The sequence below is a fragment of the Mesoplodon mirus genome (assembly GCF_964341445.2).
Source record: "Mesoplodon mirus genome assembly, chromosome: 9".
In the NCBI taxonomy this organism is placed as follows: Eukaryota; Metazoa; Chordata; class Mammalia; order Artiodactyla; family Ziphiidae; genus Mesoplodon; species Mesoplodon mirus.
The window spans coordinates 54,659,420-54,685,304 of NC_138985.1; the positions used below are offsets into that span (position 1 = coordinate 54,659,420).

The 25,885-nt window shown below is 38.7% G+C and overlaps 1 protein-coding gene across 4 annotated transcripts; it reads right to left on the reverse strand.

Moving 5' to 3' along the window:
* Positions 1-1,673: 1,673 nt before the first annotated feature.
* Positions 1,674-9,883, reverse strand: TAC1 (tachykinin precursor 1; the record flags this gene model as incomplete). 4 transcript variants are annotated; one of them, XM_082632611.1, is made up of 6 exons in its annotated part: positions 1,674-2,197; positions 6,078-6,131; positions 7,579-7,602; positions 8,079-8,123; positions 8,603-8,699; positions 9,761-9,883. In XM_082632611.1, the coding sequence occupies 6 exons, from the start codon at positions 9,881-9,883 to the stop codon at positions 2,148-2,150; spliced, it is 393 nt and encodes a 130-aa protein (XP_082488737.1). In that variant the 3' UTR covers positions 1,674-2,147. The 4 variants fall into 4 exon arrangements, with proteins under 4 accessions (XP_082488737.1, XP_082488738.1, XP_082488739.1 ...); XM_082632612.1 differs by lacking the exon at positions 8,079-8,123; XM_082632613.1 differs by lacking the exon at positions 6,078-6,131.
* Between the last annotated feature and the right edge of the window lie 16,002 nt (positions 9,884-25,885).

Consider the following 25,885-nt stretch of genomic DNA (forward strand, 5'->3'; position numbering starts at 1 on the left):
ACTCTTATCCATTACATGGTTCCTTCCTGTTAAAACATCTATGCAGAAAAATATATGTACATACAATGCAGAAATACTGCTTTGTGCCTAACAACATACCATATATGTTGTTTCATGTCACTAAACACACCATAATGCCATTTTAAGTGATGTCATAGTATTCAGTTTTGTCACTATGGCAGTTTGCTTCATCAATCTCATTGTTATTTCTGCCTAATAATTCCTTTCTAATCCTGACTCCTCTCGTATTATAATCTCTGACCCCAACATTTCCTTGAGCTTCATATCCTCAATTGTAAAATGATAATAATAATATTTCCTTCAATGAGTGATTAAATATATCTTATGAAGCTATTATTATGATGATGATTCTATGTTAAAATTATTATTATTATTATTATTTTTTTTTTTTGCGGTTTGCGGGCCTCTCCCTGCTGTGGCCTCTCCCGTTGCGGAGCACAGGCTCTGGACGTGCAGGCTCAGCGGCCATGGCTCACGAGCCCAGCCGCTCCGTGGCATATGGGATCCTCCTGGACCGGGGCACGAACCCGTGTCCCCTGCATCATCAGGCGGACTCTCAACCACTGCACCACCAGGGAAGCCCCTATTGTTATTATTAAATAGAACATCAAACATTACTGTTGGGGAATGGGGCTCTAGATGACTCTGATTTTCTCCGTTTTGCTTATCGTAATATAATTTGTAGCGTTTAAATGTGTTGTGTAATAAGGCAAATTAGTTCATTGGAGTTTTTTGAACAAATTATTCATTTAAATATATAAAGATTAAAATATGCTTTAGCGCTCCTGTCCCACAAGTGGTTTTAACGTTGATCAACAACAGTCACCAGTCCAGAATAAACTCACAGAGTTTTATTTCACTGAGCAATGCTTGTCCTGAGTTGTTTTACCACTTGTCAATATTTCACACTCTCTTATGCAATCAGAAAATAATTCCAAGGACAATTAGCAATGCTTCCCCTTAAATAAATACACAAGAGCTTCCCTCTGATTGCCCTGTATTTCTGATACACATGCTTCTGCTGGAGTGTTAAGGGCACTAGCAATTCACAGGCAGTCGTTAGATATGCAAGAAAGCAGCTCTTATCTTTGTTATGGGGGTGATGCCATATTATCAGCTCCCTAGCTTTCTGTATCATCCTCTAGTGACCCTTGTGAGAGTTTGGTTTGGTGTCTTGATTCTAGTGAGACTCAAACACTGCTGCATTTATTCCTGGGCTTTAAACATGGCCGAAATGGTAGTGTGCTGATATTTTACACAACAAGGAAATAACCAGTGAAATGCATCTTTAAAATAGATTATCCTATTTGTAAAAGGGAATCATAAGCACATATAAACAGAATTGAGCTTTAACTGTTTTGGGGACCAGAATGTAATTGTTTTCTCCATGAATGATCCTGTGCCAAAAGTGTGTGTGTGAGAGAAACTGGGATTACATTTTGGTCATTTTCCTTAAGAAAGAGAGATTTAGTAGTTTTCTGTTTCAGTATTTAGCAGCCAAAAACAGCTTGGAACATATTTCATCTACTAAAAGAAAGGTTGCTGATTTGACATAAATGTTAATGAAAGAATAAGACCCAATTCTCAAGATATTTTTTCTTTTATTTAAAATGTAGACTATCACAACACATTGTACAATAAAATAAAGACCTTAGAATCACAGTAAAACTTTTAAAATATCTTTATATAGTCACAAAACATGAAACATGCTGCAGGGATAAAAACACAATTTGGTACCAAGTCTCAGTACACTTTCACCATGAAAACAAATGGAGAAGCACAGCCTATCTGTGAGTTTCCTTTCTTTAGTAGTAGCTGATGTGACTGCTGCCAACAAAGAGAAATGGTTTCTTTCTTTGGAGACTATATCTCTTATAGGCTTTTACAACTTCATTGTATACTGTGCTTTGTTGAGAAATTACCACTGACTTCTACTTCTGAGCATGTTGTCATATTAGAATTACAACACATATTGGCACAATATGAAAAATAAATACTTTTTGAGTTTTCAACTCAAAACAACAATTATTATTAAATAAATAATTATTCCTCATAGCGCATGTCTCATTTTATCTTGCCTTGGCCATTGACACAAATGAAGCTCAATGAATAATACGTTAGGTAGTTTATTTACGTCTTCTTTCATAATTCTGCATGGCACTCCTTTCATAAGCCACTGAGAACAAAGATAAGGTAAAGGGTTTGTTAAGAAGATTCACTGACACAGTTAAACAAAGTTCAAGGCATACAGAAATTTATTTTAAACTCATAATTACTTTTTTCACTCCATGGAAGTATTTCTAAGAGTCTTATTTGCACATCTTCCAATCGGGCCTCAGTCTTTATCCTGATTGGAAGTGATCTGTCCACAGAATTCTTGGTTATTTTGGTCATCCTCATAGACTTGGTGCCCCCAAAGTGTATTTCCACAGTATACTGCAACATTGATTCTCCACAGCTTTCTCAAGCAGTGGTGGACACCATGGTGATTTATAGAAAGGACAATGCCTAAAGTAAACAGGAATAGTAGGAGGATGAAAGCAAAATGTGGGACTTTTATTCTAGGACAGAATCAACCAACTACAGGCCATGGGCCAAATCCAGCCCACCATCTTTCCTTGTAAATAATGTTTTATTGGAACATGACCACACCCATTAATTTATGTATTGTCTATGCCTACTTTAACATTAAAATGGAAGACTTGAGTAGTTGCTACAGAGACTGCATGGCTCACATAGTCTAAAATGTTAGTCTAAAACCTGGCTCTTTACAGAATAAGTTTGCTGATTTCTGGTATAGGGGTACCTAATGGTGTGAGGGTCTCTTCCTATCTTGTGGATTCCTCCCAATGATAGATTGTCCTTGAGACTAAAAACAATCTCATTGTCTATAAGTAGGGCAATTGAGCCATCTAAATACAACATAGTTTAACTTACCTCCTAGCACCCTAATGGCCTGTGAAAGATTAATCACTGCTTCCAAAGGTATTTAACATATAGCTAGCAAGTAACTTAAGTACTTTGACTATATGGACAGAAAAAAGTACCAAACTATATTATATTATATTATATTATATTATTAAATATAATTTCAAAGGGGTCTGCAGCCACAAAAGGGTAAGGATCAGATTGCTGTGATCAAAATACTTAAGTATATATTTTCATCATTTTATCTAATACTTTATACACTTAGATTTACATTGTAGTCAAACTACTGTGCTTTTAAAAATTCAGTATGCATGTATAAAATACTGAATTTAAATAGAAATAGTAGAAAGAATTGTGAAAGACATGTAGGAATCATAGGTGCCACTCTAAACAATTTTCTCAGTGAGAAGGATTTGTTGAAAGAGTAGGTAGGTGAAGCCTCCAGTGTTATCACTTTCCCCGTTTACCACTGAGCAGGTTCTCATTAGCATCCAAGGTTCCCTTAAGTGAGGTTAACAATAAGGAGAATGTTTTATGTCAATCATGCACACACTTCTGGGGTGGAATAGTCTGAGGCCCAATCTTGGCAGTTCTGAAGGAAAGAAACAGTCCATTTCTGACCCTGGTTTGTAGGAGGAGGAGGAGGATCAGCACAAGTACAGTTCCTGACAAGCTTTCGGTAACATAATTTTGTTCCTCAGAGAAGGGAAGTGAATGTGAATGTAAACTAACCAAAGACATTAGTGATTGAGCTGAAATACAATGTTCTCTTAATTGGAAGCAGAGTTTCTTACCTTCAAGAGTCCTTGAACCCTCTAAAACCATATGTAAATGTTTGTGTGTATGAGCTGATAAGGGTTTCTCTGGGAAGACACTTTCTAGATAACTCAGATTGTCAAAGGGGTCTGTGACCACAACAGGGTAAGGATTGGATGGCTGTAGAAGGTGTCTATGATAACCTTGCCTCAACTGATTATATGAAAATGTACCCGATTGGGTATAAATTACATGCTTGCCCATTTTTTCCTTTTGTATTTTCTTAACTAAAATGGAGGAGCAAAGATTTAGTCATAAATTGATTCTGATTTATACAGTGATTCTATTTAATATTATCTATAATTATATTATTTTAAGTATATTTAATAGCATCTAATTTATTCATATTGCACATATCTATATTATTTGTAAAGTTAAGCATGTTCTGAAACCTTTTATCAATTCTGAAAATGGAAAGTTGTTGACTGGTGTGATTATCAAGAAAACCACAGGTATATAAGGGCTAGTGTACACTTCTGACAAATAAAGCCAGTGTGGTTTAAACTTATATTCCATTTCCAAAAGCTGGAAGATAATACATACTAATAAAACAATTTTAGTTTTTCATTAGGTACACTGGTAACTTCTTTAAAATTTAAACTTGAGAAGCCTCCAAATTACTGACGAAGAAATACAAATGTAGTGTCTAAATCTGGAAGGTAGAGAACCAATATAAATACAAGGATACCTTGGGCTTCCCTGATGGCGCCGTGGTTTAGAATCCGCCTGCCAATGCAGGGGACATGGGTTCGATCCCTGTTCCGCGAAGATACCACATGCCTTGGAACGACTAAGCCCAGGGGTCGACAAAACTACTGAGCCTGCGCTCTAGAGCCCTCAAGCCACAACTACTGAAGCCCCGTGCGCCTAGAGCCTGGGCTCCGCACAAAGAAAAGCCACCGCAATGAGAAGCCTGCGCACCGCAACGAAGAGTAGCCCCCGCTCACCGCAATTAGAGAAAGCCCGTGCGCAGCAACATGGGCCCAATGCAGCCAAAAATAAAATGAAATTTAAAAAAAAATACTAGGATACTTCATTTTTGCATGACTTTTTCAGATTAATTAAGCCAGCATATCTTACTTACAGATTTTCAGGAAACCAGAAATACTCTAAATGGATAAGACAGGTGATGATTACTTTCTAATTAATTACATTATTAGTATTTTAATTCTAATTTCACTGAAGGTAAAATAAAGAGAATTTGAATAGCTTTCAAATTAAGCTATGAACTATAAGGCCTGAATGAGCTTAACACAATATCAGTTTCTATGAAAATGATACAGGGGTTATTTAACCTTAAAAATACTGTGATGGAGGCTTCCCTGGTGGTGCAGTGGTTGAGAGTCCGCCTGCCGATGCAGGGGACACGGGTTCGTACCCCGGTCTGGGAGGATCCCACATGCCGCGGAGCAGCTGAGCCCGTGAGCCGTGGCCGCTGAGCCTGTGCGTCTGGAGCCTGTGCCCCGCAACGGGAGAGGCCACAGCAGTGAGAGGCCCGCGTACCGCAAAAAAAAAAAAAAAAAAAAAAATACTGTGATGAATGAGTTAAGAAATCAGAGTTTTCAGATATATGCATATGGCATTTACATAGAAGATAGAAATTAAAGAAAAGAAAGGAAATATGCAGGCTTTACATCAAGTGAAAGGGTTGTTCAGATTTAAACTGGGTTATGAGGAGAATTGTGGCTCTCCTTCTCTTTAAGGGTTTTATAGCCAGAACTGATTATAACCCTCTAGGATAATTTGATTGTGTTCCTTTTTGAAGGCATTGGAACAGACTATGTTACTCTCCTAGTCTTAAACATTCATCAGGTTTAGAGTTTGAGCTTCTATAATATCATTAGGAGCAAGTGATTTATAAAAATGGATTTGTTTTTATTTATTTATTTATTTTTGTGTTGGAAGACTGTCAGATTTAACCTTTTGTAAGACTTTCCAATTACCTTGGTAACAAGTAAAATTATCGGTCTTATCTCCCCCATCCTCCATCCCCCTTAGTTCAGTAAGGTTAAATGTGGCTTATTGAACAGATGTAAGGGAAAGGGTATTAGACTAGCCCAAAGATTCAGGTTAGGTAATGTTTAAATGCGGCAGACACTGGGAGTTTGAGAAGGATAGATTGATACTGTGGTGATATTAGCTCAATCATCTATAAATCCATTCTTGGATTTATTTATTGCAATTAGATTTTTTCAACATAAATACTCATTTTAATTTTATTATTCCTGTTTAATACTTTGAAAAGAATGCCTTAGAGAAAATAGAAGTAGATTTAAGGTACTGTTTATTTGCAGTCATGGTTTTATACATACCAGAATTTAAAGCTCTTTTGCCCATTAGTCCAACAAAGGAATCTGTTTTATGCCCTGGAAAAATACATTTAGGGGTATTTTAATATGTATATCTCTGAGGAAATAAACTGTTATAACTAGTATCAAAAAAAAGCAAGCTTCCAAATATATGCCTATATAATAAATATATAATTATTTCAAGTTTTGGTGAGCCTGAAGAAATAAAGATTCCTAGTAAGTCTTATAAATGACACTAAATAAAAATAATACAATGAAAGCACTTTTCTCAATTCTATATCTAAATATTAGCAAGTATACTTTATTCATATTCTATTTTATCTGTTTATATACAATGTTTTAAATATTGCTATTTGAGCTAGCTTTGATGTTTAGGGAGTCAATTTCACATTTGTGTGGCAGAAACATCAAAGCTTATTTCCTCATATTACTGAATATGTTGTATTTCTCAGGAAACTGAAGCTTAGTTAAATCAGATTCCTGTACCTGATGATTATAAACTTCTAAAGTTCACTATTGCTATTTTATTGGATTTTTAAAAATATTTCTTTTGGAAAAAGTACGTTAGTTTTGACATTAATAAAGTACATTTATTTTCATTACATGGAATTTTGCTATACATAATTCCCTTGAAAGTCAAGTCCTGAGAAAGTAAATATGAATAAGATTTATTTACTTTCAAAGATAAAGCCTTTGGAAAGGATTATTATTTTAACTCTAGTGGGAGGATGTCTCTTGGTTTATACTATATTAGCTAAGAACATGGCTGCTATCTTAGTGTGGCCTCTACTCTGCTTCCAGTGAATCAAAATCCAAGTTGGAGTAAGTGAGTGGACCTTGGGATAAGTGAGTGTGATTAAGATGGACCCCTGGTACTTTCTACAACTTTATCTATCTTTACCTTTAGTATGGATTCTCTACGCAGACATTCACTCCATCCTCTTAATTGGCTGCTGGATTACTCTAATAAATGACATCATCATGGAATCAAGCATACTAAATGAACTAGGAGATGCCTATAAATGCTTGGATTTTTGTTTTTGCTTTTGTTTTTTTCAGTGGAAGTGGTGGGGTGGGGGTGAGGGGAGAGGAATGTGTGGTGGATTTTTACCCCTAGGATTGAAATTCTTATCTAAAACTAACAATTTACAGGAGTTAAAGGATTCCTTCCTCCCTCCCTCCCTCCCTTCCTTCCTTCCTTCCTTCCTTCCTCTCCTTCCTTTCTTTCTTTATTATCTCAGTTTCTGTGGGTCAGGAATTCAGCAACAGTTCAGCTGGGAGTTAAAGGATTTTTAATATAATGCATCCTTTTAGTAAGTATGATATGTTTAAACAACAGAGCTTTAAACATTCATGTTCTGGATGTAATATGAGTCTGCGCCATTCTTAAATTGTGTTAATTAAAAATATTAAGTCTACAACAGAAAATAAGTTATTATGTAAAGTGGAATTCAATCTAATTTACATTTGCATATGATAAATGTCAAAATAATTTGGAACTTACTTTTATGAGAGAGCTGGCCATGTCCTATAGAAAGAAAAATAAAATTAACAAACACAATAGATTTGTTTTAAAGGAGCTACATTATATCTTTTAAAGAGAATTATAAAATAAATTGATTTTCAAAATAATGCAACATTTTCCATTCATGTACTATCCCGAGGAATATAGCAGAATCATAAATGCTATCCAAATTATTAATAATAAAGACAAAATATTTTAAACAAAAGGAGTATTTTTAAGTGATTTATGTGGGCCACAGATTCAAACTCAGGTCTGTGAGACTCCTGAGGCCTGAACTGCCTGGCCGTACCACCTCTCGTTTTCTTATAAGAGATACATCTTCAAGGCCAGTCAGCTTTGATGCTCAAGAGAGAGAGAGCAAACCCATCTCTTTATTCAATAATCAACCAAGAGTCTGTATTTCAGCCCACAAAAGACATTCTCCATTTTCATACATGTGCATTCACAAGAGTAAAATAAAGATTTATAGAAACGTTTACCATAAAGAGCCTGTAACAGGGCCACTTGTTTTTCAATTGAGGAATCTGACAAGAGACGAATTGACATTAACTGTTTACACGCTCCACTGATGGTGTTAGAATTCAAGAAAAGGAAATATTTCTATCATGAGACACTGGCAGCTAAATCTAATCTAACTCCAGTGGTCTAAAGTCAGTTTTCCACATGGACTGAGAACATTCTGATATCCCCTGGAGGCCCGGTGCCTTCCTGTTCTTTGTCAGTTTGGATCCTTAGTCAAGGAAGAACTTAGCTTAAGGTTGGTTCCTGTTCTTGGCGGTTTGGACCGATCTCTCCCTCCCTCCGTGGCTTGTGTGTGTTAGCGGGGTGAGGGTCAGAGTCGTGCTCCGGGAGATATACCCATTTTAGGGTGGAAATCTCTGCTCATAGATCAAGAGAGACTGCGTGCTCTGAGCATGAGCTAGGATTCCGGGGTGGGAGTGGCGGGGGGGGGGCGGTGGGCGGTGCCCAGAGAGACAGAGAGGGTGATGGCTGCCCATCTCACCAGCATCCCGTTTGCCCATTAATCCGAAGAACTGCTGAGGCTTGGGTCTGCGGGCGATTCTCTGCAGAAGATGCTCAAAGGGCTCGGGCAGCTCCTCCTAGAGGACAGACGCACCGACAGGGGCACACGTGTAGGCAACCAGTGCAAGGCGCCGGCAAACTAGAGTCATTCTGGTGGTGCGCTCCAGCCTGGGGCAAATCTTGGCGGTGGGGACAGGCCAAGCCAGGGTGGGGAACCAGCTCCGAGGCGAGAGGAGGCCGGGCCTCCCGACACCGGGGCGTTGCCTCTCTCCACCCCTCCCCGCCCAATTCGTGTCCGGCGCCGCCGCCTCCCCGAAGCCTAGCAGTAACCAGTTAGCTGGAGGCTCGTCGTCTCCAAGCCCTGCTCGCTTTCCCCTCTTTCCTCCCATCCCGGGGACCCTCACTTATCTGCCGCTCAGCTACCGGACTTTGTTCATCTCTAGCTCGGGCTTTGGAGACTTCTCACCGCCCTAAATGCGCACAGGTGTGTAGGGGGGAGTGGCGGGGGGAGGGTAGGGAAGGTGACAGCCCTTTACAAGCGACTAACAGTGCGCGACTTTCACTGTTCCGGCGGGGCGCTCTCCCTTGCGCGAATAGCCTGCGAGCGACCTAAAGGAAAACTTGCGGCTACGTCTCCAGGTCCGTAAAATAAAAGTCATCGCAGGAAGTTAGCCTCCTACCCACCTGCGACTCTCCAAGCCCCCAGCACCTCGCCACTTGCCCCTGCTTTCGCCTGCGTCGGGCGCGCACTCCTCTGCCCCTGCCCCAGCATTTCCAAATGCCAGGTCCTTGCAGCTGGACCTGAGTCTCCGAAATCCGCGTTACCAGGGGATGAAACCTTGTGAGGTTTCCAGTCTTGTGAGGATTCCGAGATCACCTAGGAGGGTATTATTCCTCCAGAGAGTTCCCGAGACCCGACGGTGCAGCCCTCGGGAGGAAACTTGGTTCTTGGATGCAAAATCTCGTGTGGGACCCAGGGGATGGCGTTCCTCTACATCCCTCCCGGCGCGCCTCCACCGCCTCTGGTTGCGGTCCCGGTGCCCGCTAGGGTAACTAGGATGCTATCGCGGGGGGGGGGTAAGTGACACCTCCTAAGCCCATGAAGAACGGCGCGGGCCATCTTGGGACCGGGTCTCACCTTGATCTGGTCTCTGTCGGACCAGTCAGACCAATAACTCAGATCATCGTTGGCTCCAATTTCTTCTATGAACAGTTGAGTGGAGACGAGAAAAAAGACTGCCAAGGCCACGAGGATTTTCATGCTGGATTTCTGGGAAGAGTGGGGAGAAGAGGCAGAGGAGAGAAAAAAAAATGTATTGGGGGTGTCTATCCAAGAGTTGAGGCAGCAGGATTTTCGATCCCACAACGGAACTCAAGGTCGATTGAAACAAGATAAACCGCCTAAGGGCTAAAGTCCTGTCGGTACCATTTACGAAAGATAATCAAGCCCTAAAGCTTCTCAAATCCTATTCTTCCTAGATCCCAGCTCCCCCAGCCCCCAACCCACCAATCCATACCTTCAAGCCAGGAGGCTCTGCGGGTGGAAGGCAAAGAGGGACAAGGCACTTGGGATACCCGTCTCGCCGCCGTCTCCCTGCCGTCTCCCCGCAGTCCCCCCGCTGTCCCTCAGCTGTCTCCCCGCTGTCCCTCGCCGCAGCGGCCCATCCAGCCCTGCTAGACGCCGCCTCGGAGCGGTGCGCGGTGCGGAAAGCCCACCCGGCAGGGCGCAGGCACTTACTGCGGCTGACCAGCCCTTGGGGTTCCTCGGCGGGTCGGAGCGCTCGCTGGGCGCTCGGCACTCTCTGTCGCAGCGGCTCGCGCTTTTGCCTGCTGGCTGCAGCGCGGTATTTATCCGAGGTTCGCTGAGCCTCGAGACCCACGTGACACGCTCCCCACGCGACTTTCTGCTCAATATTTAATTAGCCGCCTCCTCTCCTTTCGCTTGCGTCTGATTGAGAGTTTCCGAGACGGCAATCCGTCGGTGCGCATAACATCTGGACCCAATTGGGTTCGAAATGACGCAATTATAGGAAAATCGAGATCTCGCCATCCAATCCGCAGCGGCCTGTCTTCTTCCGTTTGCAGATCTGACGCCCCCTCCCCTCTTTTTCTTCAGAATGGGGTTCCATGACACCTGAGATTACTCATCAAAATTGAGCAAAGTGACTCATTCCTCAGGCTTAGGCAACTTTTAAGTCCCTTGAGAGGGTAAGTTGCACTTCCAAGGATGGCCAAATAACTTCGGGTATAAAGATATTGTTGTCGAAAATCAGGCTAAGAAAGGAGAACTTCAAATGGGGGGGGGCGGGTAGGGAGACATTTCCCCCCTATTTCCATCTGCAGAGTGTCTTAAGTGTTGCTGAGATATATCAATAGGATCTTTCTACGAGCAGAACATCCTTCTCCCAAATTAGCTAGAATACTGGCGTTTCTTCAGTAATACGAAAGGATTTTTCAGTCCCATAGGATTTCAGACGATGGCAGCAGATTTATTTTACGTTTTGGAGACAGGGGAATTTAAACCTGGCATTGCACGTAGAACTTTTATATCAGTGCCATTCTAGGATATCTTTTGTTCCAAGCTAGCTAGCTACATGCTGGAGCAGGGGTACGTTTTCGCTTCTCTCCTACCCTTTCTCACTGAAGACTAAGAAACGCGCCAGAGGTGTACAGGATCCTTCCCGGTTGTCGCTAAAGGACTCTTAAGATCCTTCATAGATTTCTCCTGTATATGAAAATAAGTGTAGTGAAGATGTTAATTGGGCAGTCATTATCAATACGAAACGATTTGACAAATAACATCTGTATAGATATCACAGCTTTCCATGAGCCCATGGTTTGCCTTGCAGACTAAATGACTGTTGTATCTGGGGTGGAGTTGTTTTCTGCTCTTTCCTTAGTAAGTACTATGCTTTCCAGTTAATTCTGATGTTCTTAGTATAGTGCATAAAGGAATTCATATATTGCAATTCATATAAACCAATATTTTTTCTTCTAATATTTGTTGTTCTTCCTTAAATAACCCTGACTTTTGAAATTCCCATGTGTCTATCTCATTTCTTTAGGCCTAGCCTCACAATGCAAGGCGTTATATTCTTTGTTTTTATAACTTTTTTATATGGGAAATTATAAACATACAAAAGTAGAGAGAATCATCCACTTGAAACAATTTGCAAGTTTCACTTACAAACCCTTCCTATTTCCCCACCACTCAGATTATTTCAAAGCAAATCTCAGACATAATTTCAACTGTAAATATTTCAGCATGTCTATAGAAAGGATAAAAAATAAAAACAGAACCATGCTGTTGTTCCACCTAAAAACAACATAAAATAATTCCTTACATTAATATCCAGTCAGTGTTCAAATATTCCTCATTGTTTCATAAGCCCCACCCCCATACAGTTCACTAGTTGAAATCAGAATTGTAATGAAGTTCATAAATTGCAATTGGTTTGTATATCTCTTAAATCTTACCTAATCTATAGTTCTCTCTCTCGCTCTCTCTTTATGAATAAAACTGCTCAGTAGACTGTACTATGTTCTGGAGTTTGCTGATTACACCTAGTGGTTTCTTGTAACTTGTTCCTCTGTTCTTTTTCCGATTACTTGGTAATTGTATCTAGAAGTTTAATGACATGTTGGTTCAGTTTTTCTGACAAAGTTACTTTGTATATGTTGTTAGGAAGCACGTGATAGCTGGTTGTTTCTCCTTTTGAGAGTTAGCAGCTGTTGCTGATCTTTTTAGATCCATTAACTTATTAGTACTTTCAAAATAGTGTTATTATGATTTTATCATTTATTTTTTTATTTATTAGCTGGCCTATTCCTTCCATATAAAGAGAAAATTTTTTTCTCAACAACTATGTAGTTACTCTAAGACATGGCTAACCTAGGAAAGATGGGATAAGTGCTTGATTAATTCCCTTTACCAATTTAAAAATGAGTTGGTAAATTAATACATTCAAATATGGCACCCCCCCATTTAGGATTCTTATGACTTCATGAATTTAAACACAATTGAAGTATTTCATTTCTTCAAAGAAAGATAGAATCAGGCCTCCTTCTAATTGGTGCTCAGATTATCCCATTTCTTGGCCAGAAGAAGAAAGGTGACCAGAAAGTGACTTTTCAAATTGACTCGTGAGATATCTGATATGCCTTAAATAGGCTTTAAGGGCTTTCTTGATTTTGGTAAGACAAGATATTCTAGGTTTAAGTTGTATATTTCCTGCCTCAAACCTGCAATTTGCATTTAAGGAGCTCTTGTTTCTTTTGAATTAGAAATGATAATTAGAGACCATAATCTGGGTATTATGGGTGCACACTGCTACAGAGTTCTTCATTGTTTCAAGACTTTTTCAATGAATAGAGCTGAAAATGTGTGTATGCGTGTGTGTTTAAAATCATGAATATATCGTGACAACTTTCTGTTCAAATCAGGATACTATAGGGTCTTTCTTTTTTTTTTTTCTTTTTTTTTGCGGTATGCGGGCCTCTCACTGTTGTGGTCTCTCCCGTTGCGGAGCACAGGCTCCGGACGTGCAGGCTCAGCGGCCATGGCTCATGGGCCTAGCCGCTCCGTGGCATGTGGGATCTTCCCGGACCGGGCACGAACCTATGTGCCCTGCATCGGCAGGCGGACTCTCAACCACTGCACCACCAGGGAAGCCTTAGGGTCTTTCTTTAACCTCTTCTGTTTTGCATCTCCTCTTCAATGCCAAAATATCAGTTCCCAGTGACATCAACATTGTTACTCATTTGCTTTATCCCAATACACAATGCCAACATGATCAACAATATATGATTATTAGAAACAGACTAAGGGCTTTTATTTGCATTTTTTTAAATCTTTAAGATATATCACACAAGGTATGTTCAGTCAACTTACTATGTTTTAAAGTCATTTTAAAAGTTCTCTATATGGTTATGCTATCAACTATAATACACATAGGTTCATTTGCTCACTTTGCTTTTGAGTTTTAGGAATTGCTTTTATTAGAATTATATAAAACACATAGTTCCAAACTCAAATATTTGAAACATAATGTATTCAAAGAAGTATACTTTCAATCCCTGTCCCACTACCCTCTTCCTTCTAGTAACTATTTCTTTTAGGTTTAGTTTATCCTTTTATTATTATTTTATTTTTGTTGTTATTATATTTTAAGCAAATATGTATTCATATCCCTCTCCACCTTGTAAAATTCCATACCCAAAGTGGGGCATTTTAGACTAATTTTTTTTCTTAGTTGCTGATGTGGTTTATGAAGTAACAATAAAGACAGCTATTTCACAAATTCTTCCCTGTTAGCTCAGTGTAACCAGGTGTATAACTGTGTTCAGATGCTATATGTTGTAAATATGCCACAGTACATAAAACAAAGGCTGTTTTATAGAATTGAGTAATAAACAACAATGAGATAAAAAATTGATCAAAGAATACATTACCCACTTTTTCCACGTCATTCGTCAATTGCTAACTTAGTGCTCCTAGTAAGGTCATGCACTTTACTGACACACTTTCTCCTTGAACATTGCAGGGTTTGGGCTACTTATATTCTTCATTTCTTTTATTTGGGATATTTCTATTCTTTATTTGTTTTGTTTCCCAAAACATCAAATTTATGAAAATATACATATCAGTAAAATGCATATGTATGAGAAGTAGAATGGTGAAAAAGTAAATAGTTAATAAATCATTTTTTATGTTTGTAAATTAAAAACATGCAGGAGAGCACAAAGAAAAAATACTATCATCCATTTTCTCATAACCCAGAATAAACCATAGTTAACATCTTGATATACTGCCTACAATTTTTAAAGGGAAAAAAAAAAACCACCTGATTTTTTTCTTTTTGTAAAATAAGACCTACCTTTTATAAAAAATAACGCAATGCAGAAAAATACAATAATGTATTTTTAAAAAAATTACCACAAACTCAGAAATTGCCACCCTTAACATTATTTTGAATATAGTTCTATGCATATTATATGTTGAAGACTATAGCAATAGTCACAGATAAATAAAAGTTATGAAAGTAGGATGAGATCCTAGGAAGTATTTTTAATAAAAGATGGTTGCTTATATTTTATTTGACTTTAGCAGAAGAAAAACAAAATAAAAGTGAAAAATGTTTCTTTACCACAAGATACTTTTTCCATAAAATAACCCATTAATGTTATAAAACAAGATTTGGAGATAAACATTAAGAGGCCAGTATGTAACAGTTTAAAAAATAGATATTTGGAGAGTACCTATTTATCTCCTGTTTTGAAAGATGAGGACATTAGCACTCAAACTTCCTCCCATCTTCCTTACCCCCACCTCCCAATTTTTGTAATTATATTATTATTTTAATATTATTCAGGTTTATAACATTCACAATTATTTTTGCTTCTGTACTTTCATTAGTTGTCTTCTATTCATTCTATATTTAAACAGATTTATGTTCACCACCAGTCCCTCTAATCTAGCTTTGCCATTCTCAAGTTTATTTTCAATCATCTTTTATTTGGGTGGATGTTACTGTCAAGCAAATTTTTCTTCCTCGAGAAGAAATCATACATATTGCATTCCCTGCCTTCTTTCATGCTAGTGAATGTCTCTCAGTGTTTCCTATGCTTGAATGACATCTTAAATAGTTATAATATTTAAAAATTAAATTCCATTTGTCTCAGCCCTTTATGGACACTGTTTCATTGTCTTGCAGAATTGAGTGTTGTGGAGAATTCTGAGGTGGGATAGTTTTTCCCCCTGCTTAGATGTGATTTGCTGTTTTGCTTCAATATCTGAGGAATTCTTTCTTTATCCTTGATGTTCAATATTTCAATTAAGATATATCTTGTTGGGCATCTCACATCTAATTTTCTTAGCGTGTCATGACTGTTTTTGTTTTGCAGATAATTCTCTCTCTTCATTTTGGGGAAATTCTACTGTATTATGTCTTTGTGAATATATCTTTTAAATGGAAATTCCACTTCAAAAATATTATGGTCTTTTTCTTTGGATCTTAATATATTTTATTATATATATATATATATATATATATATATATATACTATTGTAATATGTATATCTAATGTCTATAATATTCTACCAAGTTGCTTTAATTCTTTGCCCTTTTCATCCACATTCACTTAGATTATCTTACCTTTTCCTCTTTGTGTAGTAATTGACTTTTGTGTCAGTAATTCACCTTGCTGTATCTAAATTACTTACTATTTCCATAATCATGTTGCATAGTCCCCAATTTGTCTATGTAGATTAGTAATTTCCTGTTTCATCTCATTTAATTGCTTTATTATTTTATTGGTATAATTTTATTTTATTGAATTTATGTTCTTATTAAGATATTCTTGGTGTGAAGTAATTGAGGGAGTTTCCTTCTGTTTCCTGAGTTATGTTTCCTTCAAGTTCAGTGGTAAAATGCATGAGTTTTGAGCAAGTGCTACCAATTTTAATACAGGCTTAGCCACTTGCTAGCCATGTACTCTCTGCCTCAATTTTCTAATACATCAAATGGGATAATAAATAGTACTTACCTCATAAGATTGCTGTGGGGGTGAAATGAGTAAATACATGTAAAGTGTAAGGAACAGTGCTTAGCACATGCAATGAACATTTAACTATTATTATTCTAGGTGGCTGTGTGTGTGTGTGTGTGTGTGTGTGTGTGTTTGTGTGTATGGTTAATTTTACTTGTCAACTTGGCTAGGCTATGTTGCCTAGTTGTTTGGTCAAACACCATTCTAGATGTTGCCATGAAGGTTTTTTTTTTTTTTAAGATGTGATTAACATTTGAATCAGTAGACTTTGGGTAAAGCCATTATTCTACATTATATGGGTGGGCTTCATCCAATCAGTTGAAGGTTTTAAGAGAAAAAGACTGAGGTTCCGTAAGGAAGAAGGAATTCTGCCTCCTGACTGCCTTTGGACCCAAGACATCAACTTCTTGCTGAATTTCTAGGCTGCCAGGCTGCCCTGTGGATTTCAGATTTGCCAGCCCCCATAATTGTGTGAGCTAATTCCTTAAATCCTTTAACTGATTCCTTAAAAAACCAATCTCTCCCTCTCTTTCCTTCTCCACACACATGCACACATACACACATACACATCCTATTGGTTCTGTTTCTCTGGAGAATCCTAAACAGTGTGTAATATATTTGCACAGTTTCTGGACCATTCTCTCCATCTAGATGTTGCTTGGGTGGCTCTGGGCGTGACTGTTTGACTCTCTTTCTATAATACTGGAGATTTTTTTCCCTCTGAGAACTAGGAATTTTGCCTCCTGTTCACTTTTCTTAGCCTGAGGGAATGACACGGGAGGGGGAACTTGGATGAGGTGTGATACAGTCTGAATGCTTAGTCTCTGCTCTTTCCCCTGAGATTTTGGTGCAGTGTCTTGTTCCATGTCAATTCCCTGATTGGAGGGTCTGTTCCTTTCTGGTGAGCGACCCCACTGGACTTTGAGTTCTGTATGCCTGACAGCTTCCCTCCACTTCCCTGAGCATCAGCTCTATTCTATTCCCTGGTGTCACCAGTTTCTCTCACCCACTTGTATCCTTTATGTTTTGGAAGAAAATAATCATCTGCCCACTCAGTTTGCTTCTCTCCATGTATAGCATCATTGAGAATTCTCAGAATTTTATCAATTCACAAATAAATCTTTTGGAAGGTGATGGCAAAGTTTGGGAGACTGGGGTCCTGTGGAGCCAAGCAGTGATGGGCCTCTCTCTCTGCTTGGCTCCAGAATTTTCTGCTTCTTTCATTGGATACAGGTTCTTGAAGATTAGTGCATTAATTAGATTGTGACTCTTGTTTAGTGGCTGATGGTAGATTTTAATTTTCTTCCTGGAATTAACAATTTTTACTTTATTTTGTAGGCATTGGAGAAGACCTGGAATAGTACCGTGTTCATTTTATCTGACTAGTAATTGTTTGTAGAATTGTTGGATATCATCTACATCACATGGATGCATTTAGTTCTTTACTGTTTCGTTGTCCCAGACTCCCTAACTTTAGAAAATCCTCTGGAGCACTGCTGTAGCTGCAAATATGACAGTGGAAGAATATGTTATCTGCAGGGTAACGTCCCTTCTCTCTTCCCTGACACACTGGCTTACCTTTTACATGTCATTTACCTGGGAAATCTCGCTGCTATGATCACTTCTTTTTTTCTTGCTGCATCATGGAAATTCTAATATGCTTTATTGATTTTTTTAAGCACACTCATGTCAATCACTCTTTGAAATCCTTCCAGCCTCCATTATTACCAGGCTCTGGGTTATTGAGCATTTGCCACTGCATGGAAAGAGACACCACTCAGAGGCAAAGGTAGAATTACAAGTTTCTGTAGCACCTGAGGTACAGTAGAGGGGATTTTAAGCAGTTCTACTCAAAACCAGGTAATATAATCATGGTTTCATCAGGTAATACTAATCCCTTGCATCTAAATCTAATTGCTTCCTTCTATTTTTCATGATGCTGCTTTTTCAAGCGTTTAGTTGTTGTGTTGCCGTCCCTTTGTCCAGAGAGCCACTTCTTATGAGAAACCGATTTGAGTTCCTGGTATAGTAAAGTCAGAAGTGGCACACTACTAGAAAAAGGATACAGTATTTCAACCCTCCAACCTTCTGCACATGCCACAAAAAGAATTAAATCAATAAACATTTATTTAATGTTTGCTATGTTCTAAGCAAGTATGGTGTTGGGAATACAGAGCTGAATGAGTCACACTTTTTGCTCCAGCAGGGCTCAAGAAAGTCAGAGGGGCAGGACACATAATAGATGCTATAACAGAAGAGTGAGCATTGTATTAAGGGAGCATGGAATGAGATTTCCCTAGGTGGGAGGGAGTAGGATAGAAGGCATTCCAGGGAGAGGGAACAGCTTAAGCAAACGCAGAGAGATAAGGCTATGCAATGGGTATTCACTGGAGGATTGGAACCAAGGTGGCAAATGTTGCCGGGGGTGGGGGTTGGGGGTGGGGGGTGGTGGGGGTGGTAGTCAAGGATTGGGAGGGGTAAAACAAGATGAAGTCAACTGACATTAACTTCTTGTTCAGTCTAAACATCAGCAAATCCTGTTAGCAAACAAAGGTAACTTGTTCTTGAGGAAGAGCAAAGCTCACAGCTGTTGTTTTTCACCTCATAAACTCCTAGTCACTAGTGGTTCTTGAATCAAAAGATTAGGTGTTTGGTGACTTTTTGAACTACTTACATATAGTCAAGGATAACAGTTTTTAAAAATATTTAACAAATGTATTTTCCTTCCATTGCTTCTGGGTGCAATTGAAAATTTCACATTGTATATACTTGCCAAAAGACTGAAGATAATCTCTTTATTCAACATGACGCTGCAGGGTTAAAATAATAAACCAGACTAATAAGTCTACTGAACATACACCTAATCAGTTATCAGTTTTACTAAACTGGATCCTTAAAGGTCAAAAATTCATTGAAAATTAGGGGTAGCCAGCCCAAATGTCTTAGCAAAATGGCCAGTTTGTAACATGGCATAGAAACAGTGTTAAAAATCAGGAAATAAATCATTCTGAACTAGATTGATAATGAGAATGTGCGCATTTAGATTCACTGGGCACCCTAAAACAGGAAAGTGCATTTTTCAATGTCAAACTGAGAAACCCAGTTGGGAAGCCATACTTTATTCCCTTCATCCTCTAGGCAGTAGTTTAATAGTTAATGTATCAGACAATTGATTTTGAACTCCGAAAAGTCCTCCCTAATTACCCTGGGAAGACCTTGCCATTTGGCAGCCATGACCACTCTCCTGCACTGCTTCCATTAATGTCTCTACCAAATGGGTTTTGAACTCAGGCTATCTGGTTTCAGGGTCCATGCCACTAGCTCTTACCACCATATTGTCTGGGCTGCTGTAGAGTTGATGTCATTTATGTGCTGAGGGTTTGGGTGGGGGATGTCTAAGGGAAGCACTAATCATGTATTCCTATTTTCTAAGTTTCACTTTTGAATCAAATCAAGTCACTGTAAAACTCATTATCTGGATTTCATTGCTTCTAATTCTTGTAAAAATAATATCACAGGTCTATGGTATAACGTATTCTATTTAATTGGGTGTCTAGATATAAAATGTAAGAGTTTTTGATTTAAGAAATTGCTAATGAGGAGTATATATGTTTTGATCAAATAGTTCTTATGGCATAGTTCATTGTGTGTTTAATGTTCCTTTTGTAAAAGACTGTGAGATTTATTTCTTTTATTATTTGGTGTATCTTCTCTGGAAAACTGGTATGTCTCCTTATATCAGATAGGAGTTATGTTATCCAATATTTTCACCTCTTTCCCCTTGTTTTTATTCTATTTTATTTATCTCAGCTGTCAGAGAACTCAGAGCTAGTTTTCGATTTTGGGGCTCAGTTTTATTAACTTCTAGTCTAGTTACTCAACATTTCTCTTTAAAACTTGGCTTTTGTCTTATGTTTTAATGTTTAAAATTAGTTTATATCATTAATTTATTATAAATAGCTTCAAATTTTATGTATATATACAGAGACATACATATATATATACATATATATGTATATATATATAAAACCAAAAGACCTGTTAAGTTTACATTTCTTATCATTTCCAATACTAATAACCCTGGGCCAGCTCTTCATTATCTCTTTTCTATATGATTTCAATAATTTCTTAACAATTTTCCCTGACTCATGACATATTGCTCTCTAATCTATCCAACACAACACAGTTTATAGGAGAACTCTGATGTATTATTTTGCTCTACAAAACTCTTCAGTAATTTCCTCTTTTTCACAAAGACAATTACAATCTCCTTAACTCATTACTTAAGATTCCCTAATATGCATTCAACCTAGCTTTTTAGTCTTTTCTCCCTCTAGTCTTCCTCTTTTTTATGTTTTTTAATTAAAAAAAATTTTTTTAAATTTATTTTTGGCTGTGTTGGGTCTTCGTTGCTGCACGCAGGCTTTCTCTAGTTGTGGCGAGGGGGGCTACTCTTCGTTGTGCACGAGCTTCTCATTGTGGTGGCTTCTCTTGTTGCAGAGCGTGGGCTGTAGGTGCATGGGCTTCAGTAGTTGTGGCCCACGGGCTCCGTAGTTGTGGCTCGTGGGCTCTAGAGCACAGGATCAGTAGTTGTGGTGCACGGGCTTAGTTGCTCCGTGGCAAGTGGGATCCTCCTGGACCAGTGCTCGAACCCGTGTCCCCTGCGTTGGTAGGAGGATTCTCAACCACTGCGCCACCAGGGAAGTCCTCTAGTCTTCCTCTTTGAAATTTTTAATTTAGCCCAACTTGACTACCTGTGGTCTATCCAGTTGTTCCAGCCAGAAACCTCAAAGTTAATTTTCTCCTTTCTTTTATCTCTGCATCCCCCCCACCCCTCCCGCCCTCACCCAATCCATCATCATCAGTTAGGATCCTCACTTTTTTTTTTTTTTGGCCAGGCAAGTCCTCCTCTTCCCTTTTTTTTTTGCCACCTTGTTAGTCCAGAACAACTTCAATTGTCTTCCAAACCACTCTCCACAAAGGAATTATAATGAGCTTTTAAAACACAAAGAGCACCTTGTTACCACCCTGCTTAAAACTCAAAGTGGCTTAAGTAAAATCCTTAACCCTGGCCTTCAAAGCCCTGCATGATCTGGCCCCTGCTTACCTCTTCATGCTCACTTCCTGCCCCTCTCCTCCCATTTACTCTACTTTAGCCTACCAGTGTCCTGTCAGTCCCTTGAACACAGCAGTCCCAGTCCACAGTCTTTGCCCAGGTCCTATATCTGGCTAGAGCAGGAGTTGGCAAACTAGTCTATGGGCCAAATTTGGTCCACTGCCTGCTTTTGTCAATAAAGTTGTATTGGAGCACAGTCAATACAGATTGGGTTAGGTATTGTCAATGGCTGCTTTCATGCTTCAGTAGCAGTGTTGAGTAATTGTAACAGAGAACAAGTGGCCCTCAAAACATGAAATATTTACTCTTTGTCCCATTATAAAATGTTTGTTGACCTCCAGGCTAAAATATTCATGCCCCTTCTCCTTGCAGAGCTAGTCTTTTCTCATTGTACTGTTCTCAGGTCAAATGTCTCTACCTCAGAAAGGCTTTCCTGATCACCATATCTAAGCAGGTTACTACCTAAATTTTCTATCATTGTACCAAATTTGTGATTCCATTACATTCACCACAAGTTGTGTTTAACTATTTTTTATTGACCTGTGACTATATTTTTAATTGAAATACATTTCTTAAGGGCAGGGAACATGTCAGTTTTGTTCTTCACTTTATACTCAGTTCCTGAAATAATACCCGATCATAGCAGGTAATAAATGTTATCTGAACAAATGAGTGAACCTGTCCTATGTCCCACCTCCAATTTAAAAAATAATTTCCCTTTTGCTTGTTGAATATTTTGAGATCTTTTAAGCAGCCTCTTTCCCAGTTTATCTTTCACTGAGAATGCCCTTCCTGTGTACTGCCCTTATGGGGCCCCCTTTGTAGTTTAATCTACTCTCATGGGTGCAATCAGGCAATAGTCCTTAAGTCTTTAATTTGTCTCGAGGTGTTGTGACAATGCATTTACCTGAGGAGAATAAAGTGGAGGTCCAGAGAAACAGTTCCCTTATTAAATAGTTACATCAAAATGAAAATAGAGAAACTGATGAAAAAAAGGAAAACTATGAAGAATCATTAGTCAAAGCCATGTGGTAAGATCCAACCATATTTGCTTAGAGATAATTTTCTTATTAAAAAGTACAGAAACGTCTAATCTTTAAAACCTTAAGAAATTCATGTATAAATAGATACCCTAGTATATGTAAATTACCTGACATAATATGTCCTTAGTAGTGAAATTCCATCATCTGTACTGCTTGAGCTTTGATCATAACATTAAGATAGAAAAAGAAACAAACTTTACCATTGATTACAAATTTTATCAGAACAGTTTCATAGGAAGACTCCAGAGATGTTTAATTGCTCTGTAATCATATGTCCTTATTTACAGTGATAGTTTTGATGTGTTAAGAACCATGCATAAGGCTAATTAATTAATTAATTGGTGGGGAAATCTTAGAGCCAAACTCCGTGTTGTTTTTAGTAGATCTATCTGAAAGGAATGATGAGTAAGGAACACATGAAGGACAGTATCCCAAGATATCCTGGTGAAAACTTCAGTAAAAAGGGGAATTGAGAGACAGAGAGGCATGGTTAACATTTTTAGTGGGAAAGAGTTTTGCCCGAGACCTTGGATCTGGTTCAAAAGCTGAGAGAAAGCCTGGGAGACTTTACTAAACTTTGACAATGATTTGCATAGCGTGGAACAGAATTTAAAAGAAATCATAAGCTCTTGTCTGAGCAAATATCTAGCGCTATATGGCAGTCAGCATCTGTGAAGTTTAAGGGAAACCTGAAGCCACTAATGCCTAAACCATGGAGAGGTCTGATATTTCATCCTCAGTGCTTACTCTATAAACAGAAAGTAAAAAGGCCAGCAGCCTTCTACTCTGCTTGTCTTGTACTGGCCATGAGTCATTGTTAGTGATATGTAAAAATCAGTCATCAAGCTATCCCAGTAACAGAATTATCCTGGATATAATTACTTGGATTAAGAATTAAATATAAAATAATAATTTATTATTCTACATCTCTGTCAGCCACAAGAAGAATCAATAGAATTATGGGTAAATGGATTTTTAATTATAAGGAAGTAACTTAACTAGAGGTCCAGTGATTTATCTTCCTTTCTTTTAGCCAACTGAATTCAAGAGATTTGGGACTGATTCTTCTAAAAGTAGCAAATAGCATTACCAGTAACTAGGAATTCAGAGAAACCTTTAAAAATGTATTGCCAATCTCTTTTCCATTTACTTCATTTTGGATTCCCCATCATCTTTCTAGGGTAAGTTATCAGTTAGAAGAAGCTTCGTGAAAGGAAAGGAAGTCCAGTTATTTCTTATTTTAAAAATTTGTTCCAGTGGCAGACTGCAACTTTGTTCTACCAACATTTCTTTTTTTAAAATTAATTAATTAATTTTTAGCTGCATTAGGTCTTTGTTGCTGCGCGCAGGCTTTTCTCTAGTTGCGGCGAGCAGGGCCTACTCTTCGGCTTCTCATTGTGGTGGCTTCTCTTGTTGCGGAGCATGGGCTTCAGTAGTTGTGGTACGTGGGCTCATTTGTTGTGGCTCACAGGCTCTAGAGCGCAGGCTCAGTAGTTGTGGAGCATGGGCTTAGTTGCTCCATGGCATGTGGGATCTTCCCGGACCAGGGCTCGAGCCCGTGTCCCCTGCATGGGCAGGCGGATTCTTAACCACTGTGCCACCAGGGAAGTCCCTACCAACATTTCTTTAGAATATGCTAAGCATACAAAAGAAAAATAATTTCAATTACTGCATCCATTCTAGTGTAATGGGATTTTGCTACTTTAATCTATACAGTGCATAGCTGTTTTAAAACTTTGAGATTCATAGGTGATTACACATACTTAGAATCATTTAGAGGCTATAAGAACATAGATAATGGAATGAAATGCAGATATCGCAGTAAGATGGACCTGGTTTATTGTCTGTTTTTTATCGTATGCTAGCTGTTTGACCTTAAGCATATAACTTAGACATCTTATTCTGTATGTGTGTGTATGTTTGTGTTTAATATTCCTACATCATAAGGTTTCTGTGAGGATAACATGAAATCACATTGTAAAACACATAGTATAGTACCTGGGAACTGGTAGACAGTAAATTGCAATCATGGTTATATCATTATTACTCTAAATGTAGAATCTGAGTGTTCCAGGGGAAATGCAATATTCACTGAGAGACATATCTTGGTATGGAGAATATTTCCAGGGAGCAGTTAGCTCTGTATACGTAAGTGAAATTAGCTTACTCAACACTTAGTTTCTGTAAATGAAACCATAGCCAATGTATCTTTACTTTTTTTTTATTAGGTATCTAAGCTTGCAGCACTGGCCTGTATTTTATGAATGCAGGCTTCATGAGTTTAGATATCAGAATTAAGGCACAGCTCACTTTAAAGAAACTGGGATTTAAGATAACCTTGAGAGTGAGATGAAAGATTTGTTTTAATTTTAGATTCTTGTATTTACAGAAAGATCCTTGGTGGATGTCTTAGTTCAAGCTACTGTAACAGAACACCACAGACTAGGTGGCTTATCAACAACAAAGATACATTTCTCATAGTTCTGGAGTCTGGGAAGTTTAAGATCAAGGTGTCTGCAGATTCAGTATCTGGTGAGGCCCCTTTCTTTGTTCATAGACTGTCTTCTCACTCTGTCCTCACAGGTAGAATGAATGAAGAGCTTTCTGGGGTCTCTTTCATAGGGGCACATTTCACATTTGGGTTAGGATTTGAACATATGAATTTTGGGGGGACACAGTCTGTAACAATGGAATTTTAGAATTGAAAGATACCTTAGCAATCATCTTGCCAAACACTTTTTTCAGGTGATGAAACAGACAACCAAAAAGATGTTTCTAAGATCATTTAGTCAGTTATCAGCTGAACCAGGATTAGAACTCAGGACTCCTGACTTCTGATCCGCTTTTCCTGTGGCTGGCTCTGCTTAATTTAAGACAGTTTCATAGGAGATGTGATACTTGAATTGGTCCAGGTTAGCAGACTTTTCCAAATGCCTAAAATACGCCTCTATTTACAAAAATTGATTCTTGTTATACTTTGGGGGAACATTGACATTGGTGGTGAGGAAGAATGGGTGAGGCAGCATGAACCACCTACACCCCCAGACATATTGAAGATGAATACTGCTCAGGCTTCAGATAACTGCTGGGTTCCTGGGCTGTCACAGGGGAGCAGGTGTGTTGTGTATATACCTTTGGCAAGAGGTGCATTTCTTGGGAAAATAGAGAAGTTTTCCCATAGTGTGTGCAAGAAGAATCCTCTTCCCATTACCAACACAAAATCTTCAGTAAATTCTCACTTCTCATTATCGCATTTGGACCTATTTTTGGTGGTGTGTGTGTGTTGGGGGGGGGCGGTCTTATATGTTAAAGTGTTTAATCCTTCATCAAGAGGAGCACAAGGCAACAGTAGCAACTGCCCAAAGAGGCTGGGTCATATAAGATTATAAAGAATAGTGAGAATAATGATAGTTATTATTATTATTTTTGTGTGTGTGTGTGTGTGGCACGCGGGCCCCTCGCTGTTGTGGCCTCTCCCATTGCGGAGCACAGGCTCCGGACGCGCAGGCTCAGCGACCATGGCTCATGGGCCCAGCCGCTCCACGGCATGTGGGAT